Source organism: Mirounga angustirostris, unplaced genomic scaffold, assembly GCF_029215605.1.
Source record: "Mirounga angustirostris isolate CCGP_5_RB_7025 unplaced genomic scaffold, mMirAng1.0.hap1 SCAF_5, whole genome shotgun sequence".
NCBI classification, from domain to species: Eukaryota; Metazoa; Chordata; class Mammalia; order Carnivora; family Phocidae; genus Mirounga; species Mirounga angustirostris.
Window position 1 is genome coordinate 52,843,044 of NW_026991713.1, and position 23,717 is coordinate 52,866,760.

A 23,717-nucleotide genomic window follows, 5' to 3' on the forward strand; every position below is an offset into this window, starting at 1 on the left:
TGATAGATTATGTACATAAGATAGCTGTTGGCTTAGGACACAAGAAAGCCTGATAGAATATTTAAATGCAGGAGTCTATTTCTCAAGGCCTGGTAAGAGGTAACAACCTTATAGTTAATGGATTTGTTAGCACTAAGATCCTTTGTATGTCCTAAGACATGTTTGTGAAGAAGTAGAACATTAGGTTGGATAAGTCAATTTAGCCCCATTCATTCCTTTTTAAAAGCAGCTAGTCAAAGGCAGAAGAGAGATACGCTGGCCACTTATAATTAAGCTTCATAAATTCCTTAAACATATCTTCCTTAAAAAGATATCTGGGGGGGGCGCCTGGGTGGCTCAGTCGTTAAGCGTCTGCCTTCAGCTCAGGTCATGATCCCGGGGTCCTGGGATCGAGCCCCGCATTGGGCTCCCTGCTCGGCGGGAAGCCTGCTTCTCCCTCTCCCATTCCCCCTGCTTGTGTTCCTGCTCTCGCTCTCTCTCTCTGTCAAATTAATAAATAAAAAATCTTTAAAAAAAAAAAAAAGATATCTGGGAACAAAGCCTAATGATTCAGAGGACAGAGAAGCACCTAGCTCAGATGATAGAAAAGAGAAAGAATATAGTATACTAAACTATATTATAACTTTCTGAATGACTGGGGCATTCCAGTTTCCTCTAGTCATTCTAGATATATTAACAGAACTAACCTTTGAATATTAGCTATCTACACCCCTGAGCTACTTGATAGAATGAGATAAGCTGGTGAATACTGGGGGAGAACAGATTCTCTAGTTCAATGATTCCCGAAAGTGGGGTCAAAGTGAGGTCACAATTATTTTTATAGTAATATATTACTTGCCATTTTCAGTGCATTGACATTTGTGCTGAAGGTACAAAAGCATGGTGAGTAAAACAGCTTTATCAAGAATCAAGGCACTAACACCAGACTGCACTACTGTCATTGCATTCTTCACTACCACACACATTTTTTTTTAAAAAGGTCTATTTCACTAAAGAACCATAATGAAAAAAAATAGAATAAAAAATATAATTAAATTACTGATTTTCTTAAGTCTGACCTATAAGTGCATGTCTTTTTAATTTTCTGTGTGACAAAATGAGAATACATATGAAGCACTTTTGCTATGTATCAAAGTACAATGGTTGTCTGGAGGAAAAGCACAGTTCGGAATTGATCTAGTCACTTCTATCCCCTATCGGACACCATTTTAACTAAAAGAGCAAATGGTAAACTACAACTATTTACATTTGTGTATATTGCAGACACTTTGTCAAAAATGAACAAAGTAAGCTTGTCATTCTTTAAGGGAAACAAATGACAGTTTTTGTTGCCAAAGATTAGATTCAAGCTTTCAAACAAAAATCAGTATTATTGTATCTACCACTGTGACCTTGACAATTTCTTAATAACAGGAGATTTATCTGATACATAGTTAGTGATTAACATACATCATTTTTAGTATTGTATAAAGTGTTAACATTTGGAATATCTGCACAACTAAAATACATGATATAAAAAACCATGTATGGATAAAAGATACAATCAGAGCACAAGATGAATCAATGAATTTTAATGTAACAGAGTATGAAAACGTCATTACTAAGGTTTCAGATCCTACACCATTAAACTGTCACTAGTCCAGTTTGGTGTAGTATCAAAGAAGAATATCCACTATTAAGATAATATTAATATCCATGAAGATAATTCTGCCTTTTTCAACTACGTAACTTTGAGAAGCCAGATTTTCTTCGTATGTTTCAACCAAAACAACCTATCACAACAAAATGAAAACAGAAGATATGAAAATCCAGCTAATCTTCTACTAAGCCAGACATTAAAGCAAAAAACATGAGATCTCTGGGGTGCCTGGGTGCCTCAGTCAGTTAAGCATCCAACTCTTGGTTTTGGCTCAGATCATAATTTCTGGGTTGTGAGACCGAGCCCCGTGTCAGGCTCCACATCCATGCTCAGTATGGAGTCTACTTGAGATTCTATTTCTCCCTCTGCCCCTCCTCCAGCTTGCATGCTCTCTCTCTAATAAGTAGATAAATCTTCCTTAAAAACTAAATAAAAAGATGAGGAAATCATTAAAATATATATATATACATGTGTGTATATATATATATATAAAATCTTTGTTTTCCCACTGGAAAAATATTAAGTTTTTATGTTAACATGAATGGGTTTAATATGATCTCAGACTTAATCTTTAATATAATAAATGATAGAAATAATCCACATAGACAAAAGTTCAATATTTCATTACAAGCATAAAAGGATCCAAAGACTACAAAGTATAAGAATTATTACTCCAGGGGGCGCCTGGGTGGCTCAGTTGGTTAAGCGACTGCCTTCGGCTCAGGTCATGATCCTGGAGTCCCTGGATCGAGTCCCGCATCGGGCTCCCTGCTCAGCAGGGAGCCTGCTTCTCCCTCTAACCCTCCCCCCTCTCATGTACTCTCTCCCTCTCATTCTCGCTCTCAAATAAATAAATAAATCTTAAAAAAAAAAAAAAAAGAATTATTACTCCAGTATGTCTCCTAGGAGATGTATCATTAGCTATGTTTAAATAAAGAAAACACAAAGAAATGAGAGAGAAGCATTCCATAATTACATATCTTACCCCACAAGTACCATACCTTTAGCTTCTGCCTTTGGAGAAACTGCAGAATGTCTGCACTTTCCCATACTGCTAAGTTCCAATGTCACAAAGTATAACAATGAGGAACTAATATCTTTTTTCTTTTTTAAAGATTTTATTTATTTATTTGAGAGAGACAGTGAGCAAGAAAGAGAACACAAGCATGGGCAGAGGGAAAGGGAGAAGCAGGCTCCCCGGCGAGCAGGGAGCCCGATGTGGGGCTCGATCCCAGGACCCTGGGATCATGACCTGAGCCGAAGGCAGACACTTAACTGACTGAGCCACCCAGGTGCCCCTGAGAAACTAGCATCTTATATAGATCTGAAGAATTCATCTTTATAAACACGGTCCTAGAGCTGCCTTATTAGGAAGAGAAATTTTACCAGTTGGTCATCACCCCTATGAGTGAAGTACACAGAAGTAAGCATTTTTCTACCTTTAGGTAGTAACATTCAATCTTTCCTATAGCTGGCTATACTGTTATTTATCTCCCCGTTTTATCCCCCCAAGTCAAGGAGATTAAGGTCTAAATATGGAGAATGGTATAGGAACAGTACTGAAAATTTAGCACTAGCAGCCTTGGAGAGAAAAGAAATGAGAACTAAGAAAACAGAGTAGTAGTAAAATGCACTGGAATTAAGAGCGAGGGTTTTGAGGTCTAAAAGAATTCATTAATATCCCAGCTCTGTGGCTTAGAAAGTATAATCTCAGGCAAATTACATAAATATCCTGAGTCTCATTTTTTCAGCTGTGGTGTAAAGTCTAAATGAATTAATATATGTAAAGCACTTTGTACAGTGTCCAAAATATATGCACTCAAAAACAGCAATTTCATCCAAAACTGAAATTACTGAAGAATAAGGTATCTGTATCTCTGAAAAAGTCACCCGATGAACTGCTACATAAGAGAACTGGCGGACAGAAACCAAGTTCTTAGTCTGTTGGGATACCATAACAAAAGACCACTGACTGGGTGGCTTAAATAGTTTGGCACAGTTCTGGAGGCTAGAAGTCTGAGATCAGGGTACCAGCATCATTGGGGTTACGTGAGAGCTCTCCTCCTAGCTTGCAGACAGCTGCCTTATCACCGTGTTCTCACAAGGCAGAAAGAGAGAGCAAGCAAGCTCTCTAGTGTCTCTTCTTATAAGGTCACTAAGCCCATCATGATGGCCCTCACCTGCATTATCTCCCAAAGAGTCCATCTCCAAATACTATCATGTTAGGAGTTAGGGCTTCAAAATGTTAATTTTGAGGGGCACAACTCAGCACCAAGTTTTATAAAAATGAAAAAGAAGTTGGTAATTCTTGGTTTGGAAACAGAAAATGTAAACTCTGTATTTGTTATGAAGAAGGTGTAAGCATGCTGCGTTACTGTGAGAACACAAGACTTGGTGCTCTATGACTGACTAGTGGATATGGAAAGGAAAAGGAGGAATGTCTTTTCTTCCTATACGTTTGTTTATCTTAATTTAATGTAGTTAAGTTATCTGGGAAAGTCTTAATTTCTCCTTCATTGGCAGGTTTTTTTCTTTCAGTACTTTGAATATAGCATCCCATTTTCTTTCTGGCCTGCAAGGTTTCTCCTGAGCTATCTACTGACAGTCTTATGAGTGCTCCCTTACACATGACAAGGTGCCTTTCTTTTGCTACTTTAAGATTCTCTGTAAGTATTAACAGCTTAATTATAATGTGTCTTGGTATAGGTCCCTTCGGATTAATCCTAGTTATAATTCTCTGAGCTTCATGAATTTTTATGTCCCTTTCCTACTTCAAAGTTGGGAAGTTTTTGGCCATTACTTCAAATAGGCTCTCTGCCCCTTTCTTTCCTCACTTGAGACTCCCATAATGTATAGTGAAGTAATAAGAAATATATATATTGGTCTCTGCTCCTGGTTTCTGACACAGAGCTCCTAAAATCCTCATAATTTCCTGAGTGATAGGAGCATCTGACACACAGCTCCTAAGTCTCTTGGAATTTCCTATGTGAATAGCATCTTCCATTCTAATGAGGCAACTCTTGATGGATTGCAGGACAGGGGCTGGATACCAGAAAAAACAATCATAATTAGAAGCTTGAGACTTTCAGCCCCACTCCTCATATTCTCTGGAGAAGGGAAAATGGTGGAAACTGTGTTAATAATCAATTATGCCTACATGATGAAAACACCATAAAAATCCTGAAAGTACAGAGTTTAGGGGGCTTCCAGGTTGGTGAACACATATACATGCCAAGAGAGTTGCACACCTCAACCTCATGGGGACAGAAGCTCCTGCTCTTGGGACTTTTCTACACCTTGCTCTATGAATCTCTTCATCGGCCTATTCAACAGTATTCTTTAAAATATCTTTTATTATAAATAGGCAATAGTAAGCAAACTGTTTTCCTAGGTTCTCTAGTAAATTATCAAACCCAAAGAGGTGGTTGTGGGAACTTCCCATATATAGCCAAGTTAGAATTTGTGGGTAAGTGGGCAACCTACTACTTGCGATTGGCATCTGCAATAGGGGGGGAATCTTGTGGGACTGAGTCTGTGCTAACTCTGGTTAATGTCAGAATTGAACTGAAATGTAGAATATCTGGCTGTCAGAGTATTGATTGATGTGGGAAAAAATCCATACATCTGATGTGTGAGGTGTTACGAGTGTGAGAATGTAACCCAGTGCGTTTTTACTAGACATGTGTATCTTGGTCTGCTGGATGGTATGCCCTAAGTCCTTACAGGCTCTTCATTCTTTTTCTTTTCTTTTTTTTTTTTTTTTTTGCTCCCCTGACCTGGTAATTGCAAATGACTTGTCTTCAAGTTTGCTGATTCTTTCTTCTAGTCTACTGCTGACCCCTGCTACTGCATTTTTCAAGTCAGTATTCTTCTGCTTTAGATTTTTGTTTTATCCTTTATAGTTTCTATCTCTTTATTGATATTCTCATTTTGTTCATACACCACTTTCTTTATTTCATTTAGTTTTCTGTATTCTCTTTTAGTTCACTCAGCGCCTTTATGATTATTCTGAATTTTTGTCAGGTAACTCACTGACCTCCATTTCTTTATGGTTAGTTTCTGGAGATTAATTTTGTCCCTTGAATTGGGCCATGTTTCCCTGTTTCTTTGTATGCCTTGTTATTTTTGTCGTTGCTGAAATTTGGGCATTTGAAAAAAGCCAACTCTTTTAGTCTTTATGGACTGGCTTTGTACAGGGAAAGATCTTCACCAATCAGCCTGGGATCCTCTCAAACCTCTTCTGTCAATGTGTTTGTTTCCTCTGGGCTTGTGTGTGTAACTTCCCAGCTGAAGACACTTACTTGTTTCTTTTCAGGAGCTCCCGCCTGGTGTATGTCAGCAGTACTACCCTCTCTGGGCCTTTGTTCTGAGCAGGCCCAAGTGTGCTCCTGCCTTTCCTGTCAGTGCTCCAAGAATCAAGGGAGACAGAAACCAGTTGGGCATACCCCCAAAAAGTCAGAATGGTGGGTGCACATTTCACCTTTCTGCCATGTGAAGGAGAAACCGTAGGTTGGGAGTTTGCTCCTGATCACACCATGCTGTGCTGTGTAAGGAGTGGGAGAAGGTATGCAGCTAAGTGCACTGAGATTTCCTACCTACTCTAATGAACCTCTCTGCTTCACCTTACATGTGCCTGGAGTGCTATAACCTCTCAACTGATAAGTTCTCACAGAGGTAATCTATGTACTGTTAACTTGGTGTCTCCGTAGGAGACAGAGAGGCTCAGCTTCATATTCCAACATTTTGCTGATGTCACTCTGGTTTACATTCTTAAAAAGTTTCTTTGTGGATTGAAACAGACTATAAATAAATATAATTCAGAAAATGTAACAGGTGACAGGTAAAAGTTCTCCATCTTTGGAGAAATTAAGCTACTTTTCATTTATTTTCAGCAAGTGCCAGGAGACCTTTCAAAACTTTCAAAAGTTAATCAATGTAAAGACTCACAGAATTTCCCTCCATCTCAATTGTATATAATTAGACAAAAAAGTATTGTTTTTTTCAATTAATAATAATTATTGGAAATTACATCAAATATCATACATGTTGGGAGTAACACTATAATTTTTAAAAGTTAATCCTTACAGAGAAAGATGGAGCTGTGAACTAAAGTAAATTCACAAACTATGTACCTAAATGTTCAATTATATGTTATTAATTTTGGTGGAACAAAAAAAGTCCAAGCCAATTATGAGTGTACCAAAAGACTCTTAAACCTTTGGCATCCAACTCTGATAACTTAACAGTGTCCCTAATAAATAGCAATTCGTTTGAAGTGATCTGATTTCCTGTAAGTATTTCTACATTAAATAAACCTGTGGCCAGAAATAATTATAACTACAGTGCTTATAAAAATTTCTGAATATACTGTTCATAAATGGATTTGGAATATGAAAAGAAAATCTATGACATGTTTATCATAAATATAAAAAAAAAGCCCTTTATTTTAAAAAGCTCTCCACAGAATTTAGTATAAAGTACTATCTATGGGGCACCTGGGTGACTCAGGTCATAATCCCAGGGTCCTGGGATTGAGCCCCACATCGGGCTCCCTGCTCAGCGGGGAGCCTGCTTCTCCCTCTCTGCCTGCCGCTCTGCCTACTTGTGTTCTCTCGCTCTGTCAAATAAATAAAATCTTTAAAAAAATAAAAAATAGGGCGCCTGGGTGGCTCAGTTGGTTAAGCGACTGCCTTCGGCTCAGGTCGTGATCCTGGAGTCCCGGGATCGAGCCCCGCATCGGGCTCCCTGCTCAGCAGGGAGTCTGCTTCTCCCTCTGCCCTCTTCCCTCTCGTGCTCTCTGTCTCTCATTCTCTCTCTCTCAAATAAATAAAATCTTTAAAAAAAAGTAAATAAATAAAAAATAAAAATAAAAAAATAAAGTACTATCTATTAGTTTGTAAAGTTGTTGATTACCTCTAATATTTAGTATATCGACTGCTCACAGTATTATAAGTTTATATAGTTCACTATTCCATAATTATCAATAGCCAATTATTCCTGTTAATTAAAATTAGGATAGAAGCTAAAAAATTGTACAAGGATGAATTTCACATAACATAAAAAGAAATATACCATTTTCTCTGAAAAACATCACATTGATATACTATGATCAGGAATATCACAACATATTCTGCATTCATAAATTTATGCAAAATAAATACAATACTGGACTAGAAGTCAAAATAGTTGATTTCTAATCCTAAAGTTCACCAAATTTTTAACTTCTTTGCTTTAATCTGTTAAGATACATTAAATAGTACAAATGAAAGCAGCATAAATTGAAGATACTATAATTTTAATGATCCTTCAAATGAGATATAGATAATTTGCTAATAGGCTCAATTCCCAAGCCACAAATTCTATGCTGCCCTCAGATAACAGGCCATGACTCTCCCTGACATACATTAAAAATACTATATAAAACATAAGAAAATCTAAGAAAGGATAGAATAAACCCATAGAGTTACTAGGAAAATACCTATAAATACTTTAAAAGAAATTGTGCTGAAGTGAAAAAGCTGAATGCATTATAATAAATAATCATTTAAAAAGAACACTACATGCAATTACACATACAAACACACATGAAAATTAGCACTTACCAAAAGGCTGTAAAATTGCTTAATTAGAACAGATACTACTCTCAGCAAACGCATGCAGATAGGGAAATACGGTTTTTCAACTGGTGCCGGAGAAGATGAAGAGCCGGAACCTTGTCTGAACTTTATATTTGGAGAAAAGAGTTTTATCACAAGAGGACATACCCTTTCTTTGAGAAGGAAACTAAACTCTTGGTGCTATTTGCAAGGATAAAAAAAAAAGAAGAATTAACTTAGTTTGTACTTGATACTTTTAAAACACAGTCTTACTAGCAAATAAAATTAATAATCAGTATGAATAATTTAGCTTTATTATATGCTTAGCTTATTATTCTATAGTTTACAACAATTATGAAATTAGTGTTGCTCTTTGAGAGTGTAAGATCAAAATGATCATCAATATTTCAAGAAGTTTTAAAAAGAATCTAATTTAAAAAGGAACATTTAATGATTTGGAATTAAGTGGTTTATTATTAGGAATTGTGATTTTGGTAGGACACTAGCAATTCAAAACAAAGAACAGAAGAAAGAAGACAGATTATACAAGTTCAAACACAAAGCTAAAGCATTTAAAATGGGCAGCTGAAAGAACACCAGATAAATAAAATATGTTATATAATTCATTAACTTTACTTTGCCAAGATAACAATTCCATTCACGCATGGAAGATTTAATAATTAACTTAATATTTTGTTCTACTTAGATTGCTTGAACAGAACCCAATAAGCTGATTTTTAAAAAGAACTCAATGACAAACAAGCATAATTATTTTATTTTTTTAAAGTTTTTATCTCTTCAATCTCTACACCCACCATGGGCTCAAACTCATGGCCCCAAGATTAAGAGTCGCATGCTCCTCTACTAAGCCAGCCAGACACCCAGAGTAATTATATATTTTAGAATTATCCAAAAGCACATAGCTACATATAAGCAAGTAAAAATTAGTAACAATTTTTCAGTTTTTAAATATTATAAAAAACAGCTCACATACCAAATTCCCTCATATACCCACAGGTTGGGAAACGCCTCACTAGACGGTCTCTAGGGATTCCTTCTAATGTTAAAATTTCAAAGTGCTAGGGCACTATAATAATGTAAGATAACACTAAATTATCACATATCTAAAGTCTAAAGCTGTAATTCTTTCAATCCTCTAACATGAGAATACATGTTACTTTCTTGAAAAATATCTGTGAAAAAATTTTGATTAATTTTGTTGCAAGATACTACAAATGGCTTACTTGTAAAAAGACCTGTGGAAAATCATTCAGGACTGACTCAAGCAATTCAAGGCCAAATGTTCGAGTCATTTCTGTCATGCCTACTAGCCAGTAAGGGGCATCAGCATTAACCAATTGACAAAGGTCCTGGGAAAATAAGTCAAAAAATAAATAAAAAATAAAACATTCACATGCTGGAATGAAATGTGCTTTTCAAAATTCATAAAATTTTTAAAAGTTATCTCTCCTTATATAGTTGTTTTTACTCCTTAGAAACTAAGCACTGGTAATTCAATTCTGACAAACTATTTTGATTATATAAGTAAACTTTTAAAGAATCATATAACTATTGACAATACATTAGGTGTACAGATAAATGGTTAATAGTCTTTTAATGAAAAACCACTTAAAAGAACACTTTAATAAAAAAACAGTAAAATTTTCAGTGCAGATAAATCTTATTTTACTTAAAAGACATATTCATGACAAGTAACATAAAAATCAGGTATTTGTATATCAAATTGTATTAAGTAGACCAAGGCTTATTAGTTAAATATTTATGTCATAGAAATTATTTTATATTACCAGTCATCCCTAATATGCCTCTTTTTCTAGTTCTGGGCTTAATTCATTTTATTTCCTTAAAATGAAATGTAACATTTTATCATGTTCCTTAGCTATAGATGCTCTTTAATGTTCTAGAACATTTTTGAAATACTACTTTCGACCCTTTAAAATTTGACAATTTAAAAAATTGACACTTGAGAAATTAAATCAGACATAAAATTCCAAAATCAAAAAGTCACACAAAACTATATTCTGAATAAAATTATTTTTATCAACTGAAATACCTGGAAAAGCATATATGCATCTTTAGCACAAGGTTTGAGGGTGCTGACAGATCTTCTGTTACTATTTCCTTGGACCAGTACTGGCTGTTCTATAATATCTGCAATCAAAATAAGATGGGTTTTAGGGGTGTATAATGACCTTTAATAAATCACATATACTATTTAAAATAAATACATGTTTATGAAATTATAAATTAAAAAAAAAAGATTTTATTTATTTGACAGAGAGAGAGACAGCGAGAGAGGGAACACAAGCAGGGGGTGTGGGAGAGGGAGAAGCAGGCTTCCTGCTGAGCAGGGAGCCCAATGCAGGGCTCGACCCCAGGACCCTGGGATCATGACCCAAGCAGAAGGCAGATGCTTAACGACTGAGCCACCCAGGCGCCCCATGAAATTATAAACTTTAAATGTAGGATCAGAACTGTGCCTCCAAAATGGGGAAAAAACATTAGGAATTTATTTTTATACAAAATGCCACAAAAACTACTCTTCACTACCTTATGTCACTTTAATAAGCTTAGCATCTTTATCCATACATTTGATTTTCCCAGTCTCCCATTCCCCAGTCCCTTTATTTTATGGATTTGAAATTCACATGATCTTTGAATGTGCCTTTAAACATCAAATACATAAAAGTTTACCACATGGTTAATTCCTATATCATCTCAGCATAAACAAAAGAATTAACTGTTTGATCTGCCACAATTACTATGTCAGTTATAGATACTAACTAGCTAAGCGTCAGCTACAAAGTTGCTTCCCAACTCAGCATTTCTTTGAATACTAATAAGATATCATTTTCTGTAAATTATGACAGCCTGTTTTAGATAAATGTTGACTTGATGACTACTTGAAAAAAAAACGAGGTTCTAAGTATTTCCACCTTATTAGAAAGTATTAAATGAAATACTGGTCTTTAGAGACACAGCTAAAACTACCAATCCAGGAATCACACTGCAGTCATGAATATATAACACATCCAAACTGGAGAACTGCCCTGTTTTATCCTGTAACTTTAATTTCTTCATATTTCAAACTCTAGAACTCAACCTGTAAATACAGGGAAAAAAGCAGAAAAACCAATATACCAAAGTAAGTGGAAATATTCTAATAAACCAACAAGAATGCCTGAAACTGGGGCGCCTAGGTGGCTCAGTCGTTAAGTGTCTGCCTTCGGCTCAGGTCATGATCCCAGGATCCTGGGATCAGGCCCCACATTGGGCTCCCTGCTCAGCAGGAAGCCTGCTTCTCCCTCTCCCACTCCCCCTGCTTGTGTTCCTTCTCTTGCTGTGTCTCTCTGTCAAATAAATAAATAAAATCTTAAAAAAAAAAAAAAATGCCTGAAACTGAATGTGAAAAATCTGACCAAAGGTTAACTTCAGGAAAAGTAAAGAAATTATTAGAATAGGCAGCATTACCATTACTTAATAGTATTGCCATTTTTTATCAGTAATACCAAAAGAACCTCAAATGAAATGACAGATAGCACAACATTAAGAGTTGGGGGTAGGGGGATTACATAGGGATTCTCCCCTATGTAAAAGGGAAAGATAGTTTAATCTTTTGTTTCTTGAGTACATAAAGTAGACAGGTTGCTCATGATGGTACCACCTTAGGATCTTTTCAACTAATCATGGGGAATAATTTACCTTTCATCCAATAACAAATGAATAAAACGTAATTTCTATAGTTAAAAGTTATCAAACTATAAAAACTACTACAGAAACAGTATCTTCAGTTCTCTGACATGTTTCTAAGTTTTTAGGAAATTTTTTAAAATCACAAAGAAAAAGATGTTTAAAATTACAATAAAGGTGTTTGATGAAAATATGAAAAGATTAAGCTTTACATTACATAAATATCCTTCATTAACACATGCTAATAAGTACAGACAAAAATTCACGTGAGGGAAACCCACTCTTGGAAAGTTACCTTAAAGAAGTAATTCAAATGGAAAAAAATATGTAGGAGGACACTCAAGAGAGTACTAAAATACGAAACACAATGTAAGTGTCCAATAGAAAACTAGTTCATTAAACTGTAGAATAGCCACCAAACATAGTCCATCCAATAAAATTTAAATTACAGGGCGCCTGGTTGGCTCAGTCAGTTAAGCATCTGCCTTCGGCTCAGGTTACAATCCCAGGGTCCTGTGATCGAGTCCGGCATCGGGCTCCCTGCTCAGCAGAAGTCTGCTTCGCCCTCTCCCTTCCCCCACTGGTGCTCGCTTGCTCTCTCTCGCTCCCTCTCTCTCTCAAATAAATAAATAAAATATAAACAAATAAACAAAGTAAAATCTAAGTTACAAAAATAAAAGAATAAAATGAAAAATTCATATAATGTCATATTTGGCTAAAAATACATACAATGCAATATTTGATATAAAATGTGAAATTATGCATAATTAGAAATAAACATGGAAAATAGAGTTTATTCTTGGGGTGATAACACTGCTGCAGATTTAGTTTTTTGAACTGCCACTGTCAATATAATAATATTAGTAAAGTAAATATATTTTTTAAAGTAGTCTAGTTTTTAGGCAGCCTAAGTTCACAGGGCAAAGACTGAAAATCAAAAGAGAAATCGTGGATAGAATAACCACACACTGTGAAAAGGAAACCACTTTTATCACTCTACCTCTGTGTCGTTCATCTTCAGCAACCATCCTCTCAAAAACAACAGTAACAACTTGTCGCACTGTAGCAGCAGCTGTATTATTTGTAATATTATCTTTTGTGAAGTGTAGTCGAAAACAAAGAACAATTGCCTAAAAGAACAATTTTCATTTAGTGAAATAGGACTGAAGAACAGAATAACTATTTATTTGATGTAACCCAAAACTAAATAATTTACGTTTGGCTATTCCAATCACAGATACTAAAAGTCCCACTCTCTTATACAATAAAATCACTAAAATCCTTGGATTTTGAAATAATTCAAACTCTGTAAATATATAGCCACATAAGTTTAGGTAAGACAATGTGAAATATGCCTTTCACAACTTGGTTCTTTTAACATGTATATAAAAATGTGTTGTGATGGGGCGCCTAGGTGGCTCAGTCGTTAAGCGTCTGCCTTCGGCTCAGGTCATGATCCCGGGGTCCTGGGATGGAGCCCCACATCAGGCTCCCTGCTCAGAGGAGAGCCTGCTCCTCCCTCTTCTCCCTGCTCCTACTCTCTCTTACTGTCTCTGTCTCTCTCTCAAATAAATAAATAAAATCTTAAAAAAAAAAAAAGTGTTGTGCTTTATTTCCCCAGAATGACTTGTTTTGCAAATAACAAGTACTCAAAGTTTGTTATATCACTAAATCATCTGGAGTAGTATTATATAAATATGCTAAGCATATAAATGAATAAAATTATAATTTTTAAGTCATTTTTTCTTTTTAAAAATCAACTTCAGGTTGATTAAGGTATAATTTTATAAAATAAACTGTATCTCTTTAAGGTATTTAATTTGATGAGTTCTCATAGTTATATTCACCCATAAAACTACTGCCACAATCGAGATACGAGACAGTTTCATCACCCTAAAAGTCTCCTTGTGCTCTTTTGCCCTCCATTTTTTCCTCTACCTTTGGCTCCAGGCAACCACCATCTTGCCTTTTTCACTACAGATAAGCTGGCATTTTCCACAAACAGCGTTTCATCATTCAGGATGCACTGTTTTTGTATCTGGTTTCTTTTACTTGTAATATTTGTAAAATTCATCTATGTTGTTCTTTGAATCAGTAATTTGTACTTGTTGATTCCTGAATAGTATTTCACAGTATAGGTATACCAAATATTTTGCTTATCCATTCATCTGCTGATGGATATTTGAGCTGCTTCCAGTTTTTAGCCACTGTGAATAAAGCTGCTGTGAACATCATATACAAGTCTTTGTAATGACAGATGTTTTCATTTACCTTGGATAAATAACTAGAAGTGAAAAGGCTGGATCATATAGCAAGTACAGGTTAAACTTTTAAAGAAAATGCTAGTTCTCCAAAGTGATTTTATAATTTCACACTCCCATCAGCAGTATGTGTGAATTCACCACTTTCCCACATCAACAACAACACCTGATATGGTTGGTCTTTTTCAATTTTAGCTACTCTAATGGATGTGTAATGATACCTCTTTGTGGTTTTAATTTGCTTTTCCCTGATAACTAATGATGCTGAGCCACTTTCCATGTATTCAATAGCCATCTTATTTTGTGAAGGGTCTATTAAAAAATTTGTGCAGGGGCGCAGTCTACTTTATTAGGCATCCATCATTAAAGGTATGCAAATTATAACTATTATTGAAAGTCCAACAAATTCCTTAATAAATAAACCATTAACTAAAGATTGTTCTTTATTATATTATTCTCTGTACTTTCTGTTCTTTAGAAATACTTCATAGTTTAAAAAAAAACTTTTTAAAGAGTGAAATAAATAATAGAACAGCTGTTAACATGTTCCAAAGAGGGTAGGAATGGGAAAGAAATGAGAAACCCCTACCATACATGCAGCCTTATCTAGTATAAATGCCAATTACCTTACCTTGATTTCAACTCTAATCTGGGGAAAATAAGGCACCAGTGGTTTTTAATGTGCAATGTCCATTATATGGACAGAGAAGCTGCTTTTGGTACAAACAGTACCAGGCTTTCCTCTTTCAGCGAGCTCATTCAAATACTGTCTCAAAGCACTTATGAACTTTGACAACAGATTTCCTACCTTAGAGAGTGATTCATCATGAACTACTGTATTGGTTGTTAAAAGAACAAGAACTGTTTGAAGTAGCTTAAGTTCTTCAAGACTGTTTTCCATTAGCTGCCAAAGCATATTAATTATATTTCCAGCTGCAGTCTGTAAAATAATTAGTTGAATTATTGTCAGCAAATAAAATATAAGGTGTTTAGGTCCCTAAATAAAAAAAGATGTACAAATATTACCTCACCTGGAGAGAATTTCTTGATCATAATAACAAACCCCATGTTTCTAGATCTATAGATCAAAACACATCTCTCAACTAATTTGAGATTCACAGCTAAGTAATTTTCTTCTCAAAAAAAAAAAATTTCTTTAAAATATACCATTTGAATATATGCAAATAGCTGCATACAGTTCTGAGATACCTAGTCAAAAATCAAAGCTCATTTCTACAATATGGGTATATTTCATTTGGACATTTATAAATACAGACATATGCAAATTAACTGAGACTGCTACTATTTCATGTATTATTCCACTTACAATATGTATACAAAAAACAAAATGCAACTCAAATTAACAACATATTTATAAAGTCAATTAAATCTGACATTGTTTAGAATGTTACATTAAAGGAAAAAGAATATATACTTCTATTAAAGTAACTTATGGAGTATAAAGTTAAGGTAACACCATTACATTTGAAAGCAGGATGCAGATTTGTAGTGATGAAATGTTTTTTCCTTGTTTTAACATAATAAGGTTAGATACAAACAATTCACTCAAATTAATGAACAACAAATTATCACTTCAGATAATCTAGGAAAATCATTTTTCCTCCTTTTTAAAAAAATTATAAATTTTATTCTCTTCAATGACACTGATCTGTATCACTGAATGGTGATTTCCTAATCATGACATGACAAAATGTACTTTTATTCATTATTCATGAGTGTTTAATAGTGAGAATATCTGGTGATCTTTTAAAATTAAGCCATGTCCTTATAGCACATAAACTGTTTTACATTAAATTATCAGGTTTGCTTCATTCTCCCCTAATAAAAACTCCTGATTTGATTCTTCGGTGCACAATTGAGATAAAATCTTCACATTACCTCAGACACGACTTCATGTGACATGAGTCTCTGAATGGCGGCCAAACACAGCTGAGTAATCTTTGGCTCCTTGGTTCCACAACCCATTAGAAACGGCTGAACAACCTCTGAGCTGTTTTCTTTCAAGGCTTTATTTAGAACACATATAAAATAAATATTAAATCAAATTCACAAGTAGGAATACATTTATATATTTTCTAGTATTAACAATCTTAATAAAAACCACTTTATGTAAATACTAAAATAGAAACCAAGCAGTTAAGAGTCAAAATACTTTGGATGGATACTACAGACTCTGTATCTAAACTACCCTCCTTAGCTACAGCTTTCCCATGCTTTTCTCCTAGCACTATCTTTTGGTTTTTCTCCAACTCCTGCTATAAACTCTTTAAGGACAACTTCTCAGAAGTTCTATCCTGCCTCGGAGAAGCACTCTATTTCTTCAACAGTGCAGAAGGGGAAATATGAAAAAGAATTAATATTCTAGAGAAGAAAAAAGTAATTAGAAATAGTATATACATCATCCCCATCACCCTTCAGAGGCTCTCTAGAATTTCATTACATGCCTTGAATTTACACAGCCCTAATTTCTTCAAGAAATAAACTCATTAAAAACAATAACATTACTCCTCTTATTACTAAAGCATTACTTTAAGTTAATTGGATGCACATGCTGTAATTCCAAATCTTAATTTAACTCCTTCCATCAAGCCAATTCTTTCAGAAGTTTTAAAGTAGCAACAAAAATGTAAAAAGGTAGAAAATGCACAAACTGAAGAATACTTTCTTAAATTTACAAAATGAAATTAAACCAGTATACACTTACTTAATGGCTATACAAAGATGAATAAGACAGGTCTGTAATCCTCAGAGAATTTAAATAGATAAAATGGAATTCCAAGGAAAGAGAACATTAAACTTATGTGTTTGGTATATGGTTTTCAAAGGTACTACATCCATCAATTATTTTTTGAGGTTAAGACTTGTAACTAAGACATACAAATCTGAGTTTTAACATGTTTTTTCAAAAGAAATCGTTAGTCATCCACAGTCACCATTAAAAATAAAAAACCAGTGTTAACATTAATTTCATCATTTAAATCCCCACCTTTCTTCTCCCAAAGCTCCCTTTATAGTATACTAAATAAAGTCCACAATCTCCTACAGCATACTCTGCAAAGTCCCTCAGTATGCCAGCATAAATTACTGATTTAACACAGCTAAGAGATGGCAAATATGATTGGCAAAGAACAGTGTTTCCAAAAGGGCTCCTTGCCTTATTTCCTTGCTTTCTTAAGCATAAAAGTTTTGATTCAAACCCAGAGTCACAAATTTTCCATAACAATGTCTCGAAACATTTATATGAATGGTTAACAAAGGACAGTAAAGCTAAAAAAAAAAAAAAAAAAAAAAAATACTATTCTGAGGCAGTAAATATGCTACCATATTCAAACCTGCCAGAATCTCTGAAGTATGAGGCTATTCCCAATTCTGCTGAACATGCTTAGTCATTAAATGTTGTTTAGGTAAACAAAAATTTCCAATAGTAACAAGTTATATTTATCATTTTTATGATGTTAACATGTTTCTCATTTGAGTATCACAGTAATCAGAGAGAGTTTATAGAGCATGATTTGGCTCAAGTGCACAGTAAGTGGTAAAGCCAGATTTTTAAAATAGGTCTTCTAATTCCTGGTTTGCTATTCTTCCCACAACATTATGCTGCCACTCTTTAAGGTAAACAGCACTTAATGCAAATAGAAGTTAAAACCTTTGAAAGTATCCAAGAGGAACCACTGATCGGCACTGCCTGAAGTCTTCAGATAAATGAAGGAAAGAAACTGTCTTCATAGAAGGAAAAAAAAAAACTTTCTTGAGTCTCTGATGACAATGACTTCAAGACACACTTGGGTATCATAAAGAAATCATCTCTTCATCTACTTATTGGCCATCTGTATGTCTCCTTTGAAAAAATGTCTATATAGATTTTCTGCCCATTTTATAATCGGATTGTTTGGGATGCCTCATTTATTGAAAGAATACTTCATTATTGTCTCTGAGGTCATCTTCTAAGCCAATGTCACCCGTTCCCCACATATTGATGCTGGTGCTTTTTTGACCTTACCATAAGATGTCAACAGAAAGTTTCTGTACAACAACTAGGGTGACATTTTAAATAGGAGTCAAACTTATGGGATATCAACAATGCACATAATTCAAATGATGTAATAATAATATGAATACCTATAAACAAGTTCACATATGCACTGAAAAAGAAACCTCCATACTACCTGGCCCACAATGATTCTAAGCTGCCATCAATTTTAAGATGCATATCAATTTGGGGAATACTAAAATGTGAAAAATCTGTGCAGCTTAGAATGAATAAAATAAGGTGAATTTCAGTGAAATGTTGTATACAGGTCAGTCACAGTTACCCAGGTGTCTCAAGTTAGGATAAATTAAAATAGTATTAAAAATAATTTTTAGGGGCATCTAGATGGCTCAGTTGGTTAAGTGTCCAACTCTTGATCCTAGGGGAGTGAGTTCAAGTCTGAATTGGGCTCCACACCCAGGGTGAAGCCTACTTAATAAAAAAATTAATAAATAATAATTTTTGTAAATTTTATTTTAATGTAACTCAAAGGAATTAAATATCTATCTCTTGCCTCCTTCCCATTTTTTTCTCCCAGTTTATATAAGAATAAAATAATCGAAAAGGAAGTTTCTATGTTATCCAGAATAAATCATCAATAACAAAAAAGATACAACCTATTGATCTGTTCTGTCTTTTGAAGCATAGTGTGAAAACGAAAACATCTACCATATCCAGATCACAATGCAGTAAGATAGATTATAACCAAAAAAAAAAAAGTTAGTTTTTTTTTTTCTTCTTTTAAAAGTGATAGTAGTCTTAAACAGAAATTAATCTTGCTCTTCTGAGAGACAGGTGCTCTCTCTTTATATACAATAATTTTAATGACATGCTATTTAAATGGAGCTTTATATAAAAACCTTCCTATGGGCTTAGACTTTAGAAATCACACTGAGGAAAAAGCTGTAGAACAATAGAGATATCTTGCTCTAACCATTTTTAAAACTCATTCCAGGAAAGAAAGAGAAAAAGGTCAACTCTTTTTAATCAAAACTCTCTATTTCATTTTCCTTTAAAATATAAAGACAGGCTTTTCGGGGGTCAGGAAAATAAAGTTTATTTTTTACCTAAGTTCTTTAATAAACATAACTCCTTTAATAGAATAACACTAGGTTGATAAATATATTTCCAAATTTTATAACTGTGAGAGCAAATGATACACTTTCACACACCTGGAAGAGGTCCAGCAGGTCCCCATATCCTAGGGGTTTCCTTGCTCTGAGCAGTTTCACTGCATAATTGTAGTTTTTATCCTGGAAAGAAAGAATTAAACTAGGATACCCCACTATGAATCACATTAATGGGGGTTAATAAAAGTTTCATTATGATAAATTTTAATGGTCATTAAATAACAAATTGTAATTCTTGTGAAAGAAATAAAATGTGATGTAGACATGACTGCTATCCTCAAAACCCCTTAAAATTTAATTATGGAAAAGACTGATATTTCTAACAACATTAAGAAAATATTTTAATGGTTCAAAAGATCTAAAAATACTTCAAGTGACTCAAGAATAGGAGGACAAATAAAATATGGGCAGTTTCATATTAAAAGTACATTATATGAAAAGGAAGGATTATTCAACAAATGATACTAGTACAATTGGTTAGTAATTTTGCAAAAGAAAAAAAAATCTAGGTCCTCACATCACTCACATATTATTAATTAAGAAAAAAATTAAACAAAAAAAAGAACTAAAAGAAAATAAAAATGACTACTACGTGGAAGGAGAAGGGCTTCCTAAGTGCAAAACAACAAATGAGAAAAGTCAGATTATGTAAAAATGAAAAACATCTAGATAAAAATTTAAAAGGTAAATGACTTGTAGAAAATATAAACATGATGGGAAGTCAATACTTTTGCTATATAAGCAGCTCAAATAATTTGATAAGAAAACACAAAAACTCAAAGAAATAAATGTAAAGTGAAAAAAGGAAATAATATATTCGGAGGAAGATGTTCAATACTAAAGACAAATGTCAATTAAAATAAGAAGTCATTTGCCTGTTCAATTCCCAAAAAGATTTTTTAAGATAATTATCAGGTAAGGATGTTATAAAAATACATTCACATATTGCTGGTAAAGGCATAGACTTTTATCTTTTCAGAAAGCACTGTCTCCAAATACTGAAACATGTCTAACATAAAAGAATGGTTAAATAAGCTACAATCACTTGCTATAATATTATGAAGCAATTTTTAAAAGTTAGAAAAGACAGCATCAAAGGAAAGTACTTAACGATATAAGAATACAAATTAAAAGGTTAAAAAGTTTTTAAAAATCCAAGGAAAAAAAGAATAAATAAGAACACATTATGTTTTAGAGAAACTATGCAATCTCTGGCCCACTAGGTTAACTTGTAGGCATGGAATTAATTCCCCCTAGGTCATTTAGCCCGATGACAGAACTAGCCTACCAACAGACCTCTACCTTACTGATGGTATACTGAAATAAACCTTCCCACCGCTGTGAGAATCGTTTACATAAAAACATTAAAATGAATGTGCCACTGCCCTGATTCAAACTCTTCCATCAAGCAGCTCAGGAAGTCACAGAAAGGCAATACTTGAATAGTGTATCCAAATAGACCAAACTGTTTTATACCTCTTATATGCAAGTAATCTGCTTTACTTTCCACTTCTACACCTTATTTGCCTGGCTAACTCCTTTTCAAGCTTTGAGACTCAGCTTCAGATTTCCAGGCTGGGTTGGGTGCCTTCTCTCTGTTCCTATAATAAAATAAGCCTTGTCTATATTTCCATCTTGGCATTTACCACAGTATTAAAATTCTCATTTAGGGTCTGTCTCCTTCATTACTCTGTTATCTGGCTGATATGAACTAAGTATGACAAAATTCATCTACCTGAATCATATAACATGTAAAATTACAGTAAAGACTGGGAAGTAGAAAAACACAGTAGAGGCAGCACTAAGAGACTTACTTGCATTTTGGAGTAACTCACTATTAGCCTACATTGAATGAGGGCTTACTTCCTATGTAATGTGTTAACTATTAGTAATATAAAGAAGAGTAAGATATTGATCCTGACCTCGGGTAAGTATGTCCTCTAGAAGAGAAAATTTCTGGCAAAGCACTTCAAAAGGCAAATGAAGAGCAGGTAAGCTAAACAGAATGAACAGCAGGCACATATGCATTTTCAAGTATACTTCTTATATTTCCATCTAGATTATAGGTGAGTTATACTCATCTCTGCATCTCTCCTAGTGATTCTTACATAATTATTCCCTTATTAAGAACGTATTTATGATATATTCTATAGATGTTTATAAGATATCACAAGCATGTGTATTGATAAGATAGAAAATACTAAATAAAATCAGCAGATAAATTATCTTTAACATCAGAAAATAATTCTGAAGTATAATTACTCACTGCTACTTAAAGACTTTTTAGTAATAAGACCGTGTAGATATGAAAAAGGTGAGGGAAACTGTGAGAAAAGAACACAAATCATACATAATGATCATCTATGTGAAAATTCTATATGTATACTGACAATAGCTGAAAGCAGCCAAAGGTAGATGTAACCATTACGGTTTTGAGTATGGGTTAAACACACAATTTTAAGATATCACAACTTCACTGGTTTCCTTGTTTCAAATATTCAAAAAGCAGATTCTCTGTTTATGTAATTTTTGTATAACACAAGTCTTCTCAGTCAACCTCAAGTATACTATAAGCTGGCTTAATAAAAACATTTTGTAATATATGGTAGTCAAGTGTAAGATTAAGGCATTTGGCCTTGTAAATGAAAAACCTGATGTTGCTATGTCTCATTTGCAGAGCTTTATCTTTAAAGAAAAAGGAAATTTTGAGATAATGATCTGTATATCTGAATCAATGCTGACATTACCTGGCATAGCATTCCCACTTATGTCAGCATTCATGACAGCAGTGAAAACAAAGAAAAATAAACATTAAAGGAGGATGCTTAAAAGAAGGGGAGATGTAAAGCAAAGATTTATTCTGCAATGTAAATAACATTCCCTTGAAAAATAAATCTAAGAAAACTAAAGTTGGCTAGAAATCTACATTGAATATCACTGGTCAGACTAGTTAATCCTAATTAAGGGTTCTAATTTTTATAGCAACCCTTTATATCTTCTGAATATGTAGAGATAGCTGAGAATTCAATATCCCATTTCATATGCAACTCCTCCATTGTTTGGTATCTTTAACATCCATTATAGCACAAAAGTAGTAACCTACAGTCTCTAGAATATAGCTATAGAGTAGTAAACACTTCTCCAGAAATTAAAATTTTTAAGAAATTAACTACAAATTTTTCTTAGTATTAACTGTACTCTAATTAAGTAATTTAGAAACTATATATTGACTAAACTCTTCTTGTTCAAGAGCCTTTGATTTTCAAGATGATAGTGGTTTAAAAAGCTATAAATTTTAAAGTATCAATTGCTATAGATACTTGATAAAAAAAATGCTAGGAAACAGTTTAAGTACTAATATAGCTCCTCAAGTACATGGCTCTGGACACCATGGATCTTAAAGCATGAACTATCAATTGTATGTGCATAAAGATTTGTACTAGCATGATTTGAATAGAGCTAACTGAATTAAAATGAACAGCCCACCTATACATTAAACTCATACTGACAGAGACAAAATTTTTCTTGTTCTTAAGATTAACCAATTAAACATTTTACTTTGGTATAGAACTCAGCACCAGTGATCCTCTGAAGAAATCAGTCTATTCAAAAAATCTTCCATCAGCTATAGACCCAACGAAAACTTCTGTTGGTGAACAACTAAGGACTTACCATATCAGCAATTATAGTAGCGAAAGTTAATATTTGTAATGATATTCTAATATGATTAGCTAATTTAAAAATATCCAGATCATAATTTATCTTGAAACATTAGTTTCCTCACAGGAGCTAATCCACCCAACATGCATCTCCCAAAACCCACTAGGCCCACCCTCCCAATCCAACCATACCTACCTTTGCCTTTACCCACCACTTTCACTATACCCCTTCTCAAAATGCACACAGAGCATTATTCAGTGCTGTGAATAATTGTTATAAAACTACTTGGTGTTTCGACAGATTGTTCAAAATCAGAGAAGAAGCTGTGAGAAACAGATGCAACACAGGAGAGCTCACCCTAAGGGCAAATGTTCAGCAAAGCCCAGGAAGCCCAAGTGAAATCCACCTTCCACCCTTAAAACTGCCCCCAAAAGTCCTCATTTCATGTTGTAATACTCTCTGAGATTTCACCAATTGGGGATTTTTTGGTATCACTTTTAAAAATGTGAAGAGATTCATCAGAGTTAGAGAGATTCTGCACTATTTGGATTTTGTTTCAATTAACTTAATAGGGCTGCTTTTCTCCTATAACCAGCTGAGAGCAATAGCACCACTGGAACTGGAAATGCAGACTGAAGGATCAGTGAAGTAAGCCAATGATTAAGT

At 34.1% G+C, this 23,717-nt stretch overlaps 1 protein-coding gene across 9 annotated transcripts in view; it reads right to left on the reverse strand.

Annotated features, from left to right (window-relative positions):
• Positions 1-23,717, reverse strand: part of MON2 (MON2 homolog, regulator of endosome-to-Golgi trafficking) — a 112,165-nt gene that overhangs the window by 72,348 nt on the left and 16,100 nt on the right. For 7 of the 9 annotated variants that reach the window (XR_008505959.1, XR_008505960.2, XM_054506948.2 and 4 more), the window contains 6 exons: positions 16,107-16,234; positions 15,016-15,147; positions 12,947-13,076; positions 10,310-10,407; positions 9,480-9,605; positions 8,242-8,436 (listed from right to left, as the gene is read on the reverse strand). Coding sequence is in view for 7 of the 9 variants with exons in the window: in XM_054506948.2 (XP_054362923.1) it covers positions 8,242-8,436; positions 9,480-9,605; positions 10,310-10,407; positions 12,947-13,076; positions 15,016-15,147; positions 16,107-16,234 (809 nt within the window). In the remaining 2 variants the exon portion in view is untranslated. Of the gene's footprint in view, positions 1-8,241; positions 8,437-9,479; positions 9,606-10,309; positions 10,408-12,946; positions 13,077-15,015; positions 15,148-16,106; positions 16,235-19,433; positions 19,515-23,717 lie in introns of all 9 variants that reach the window. The other 2 variants (XM_064590967.1, XM_064590968.1) reach the window with 1 other exon arrangement.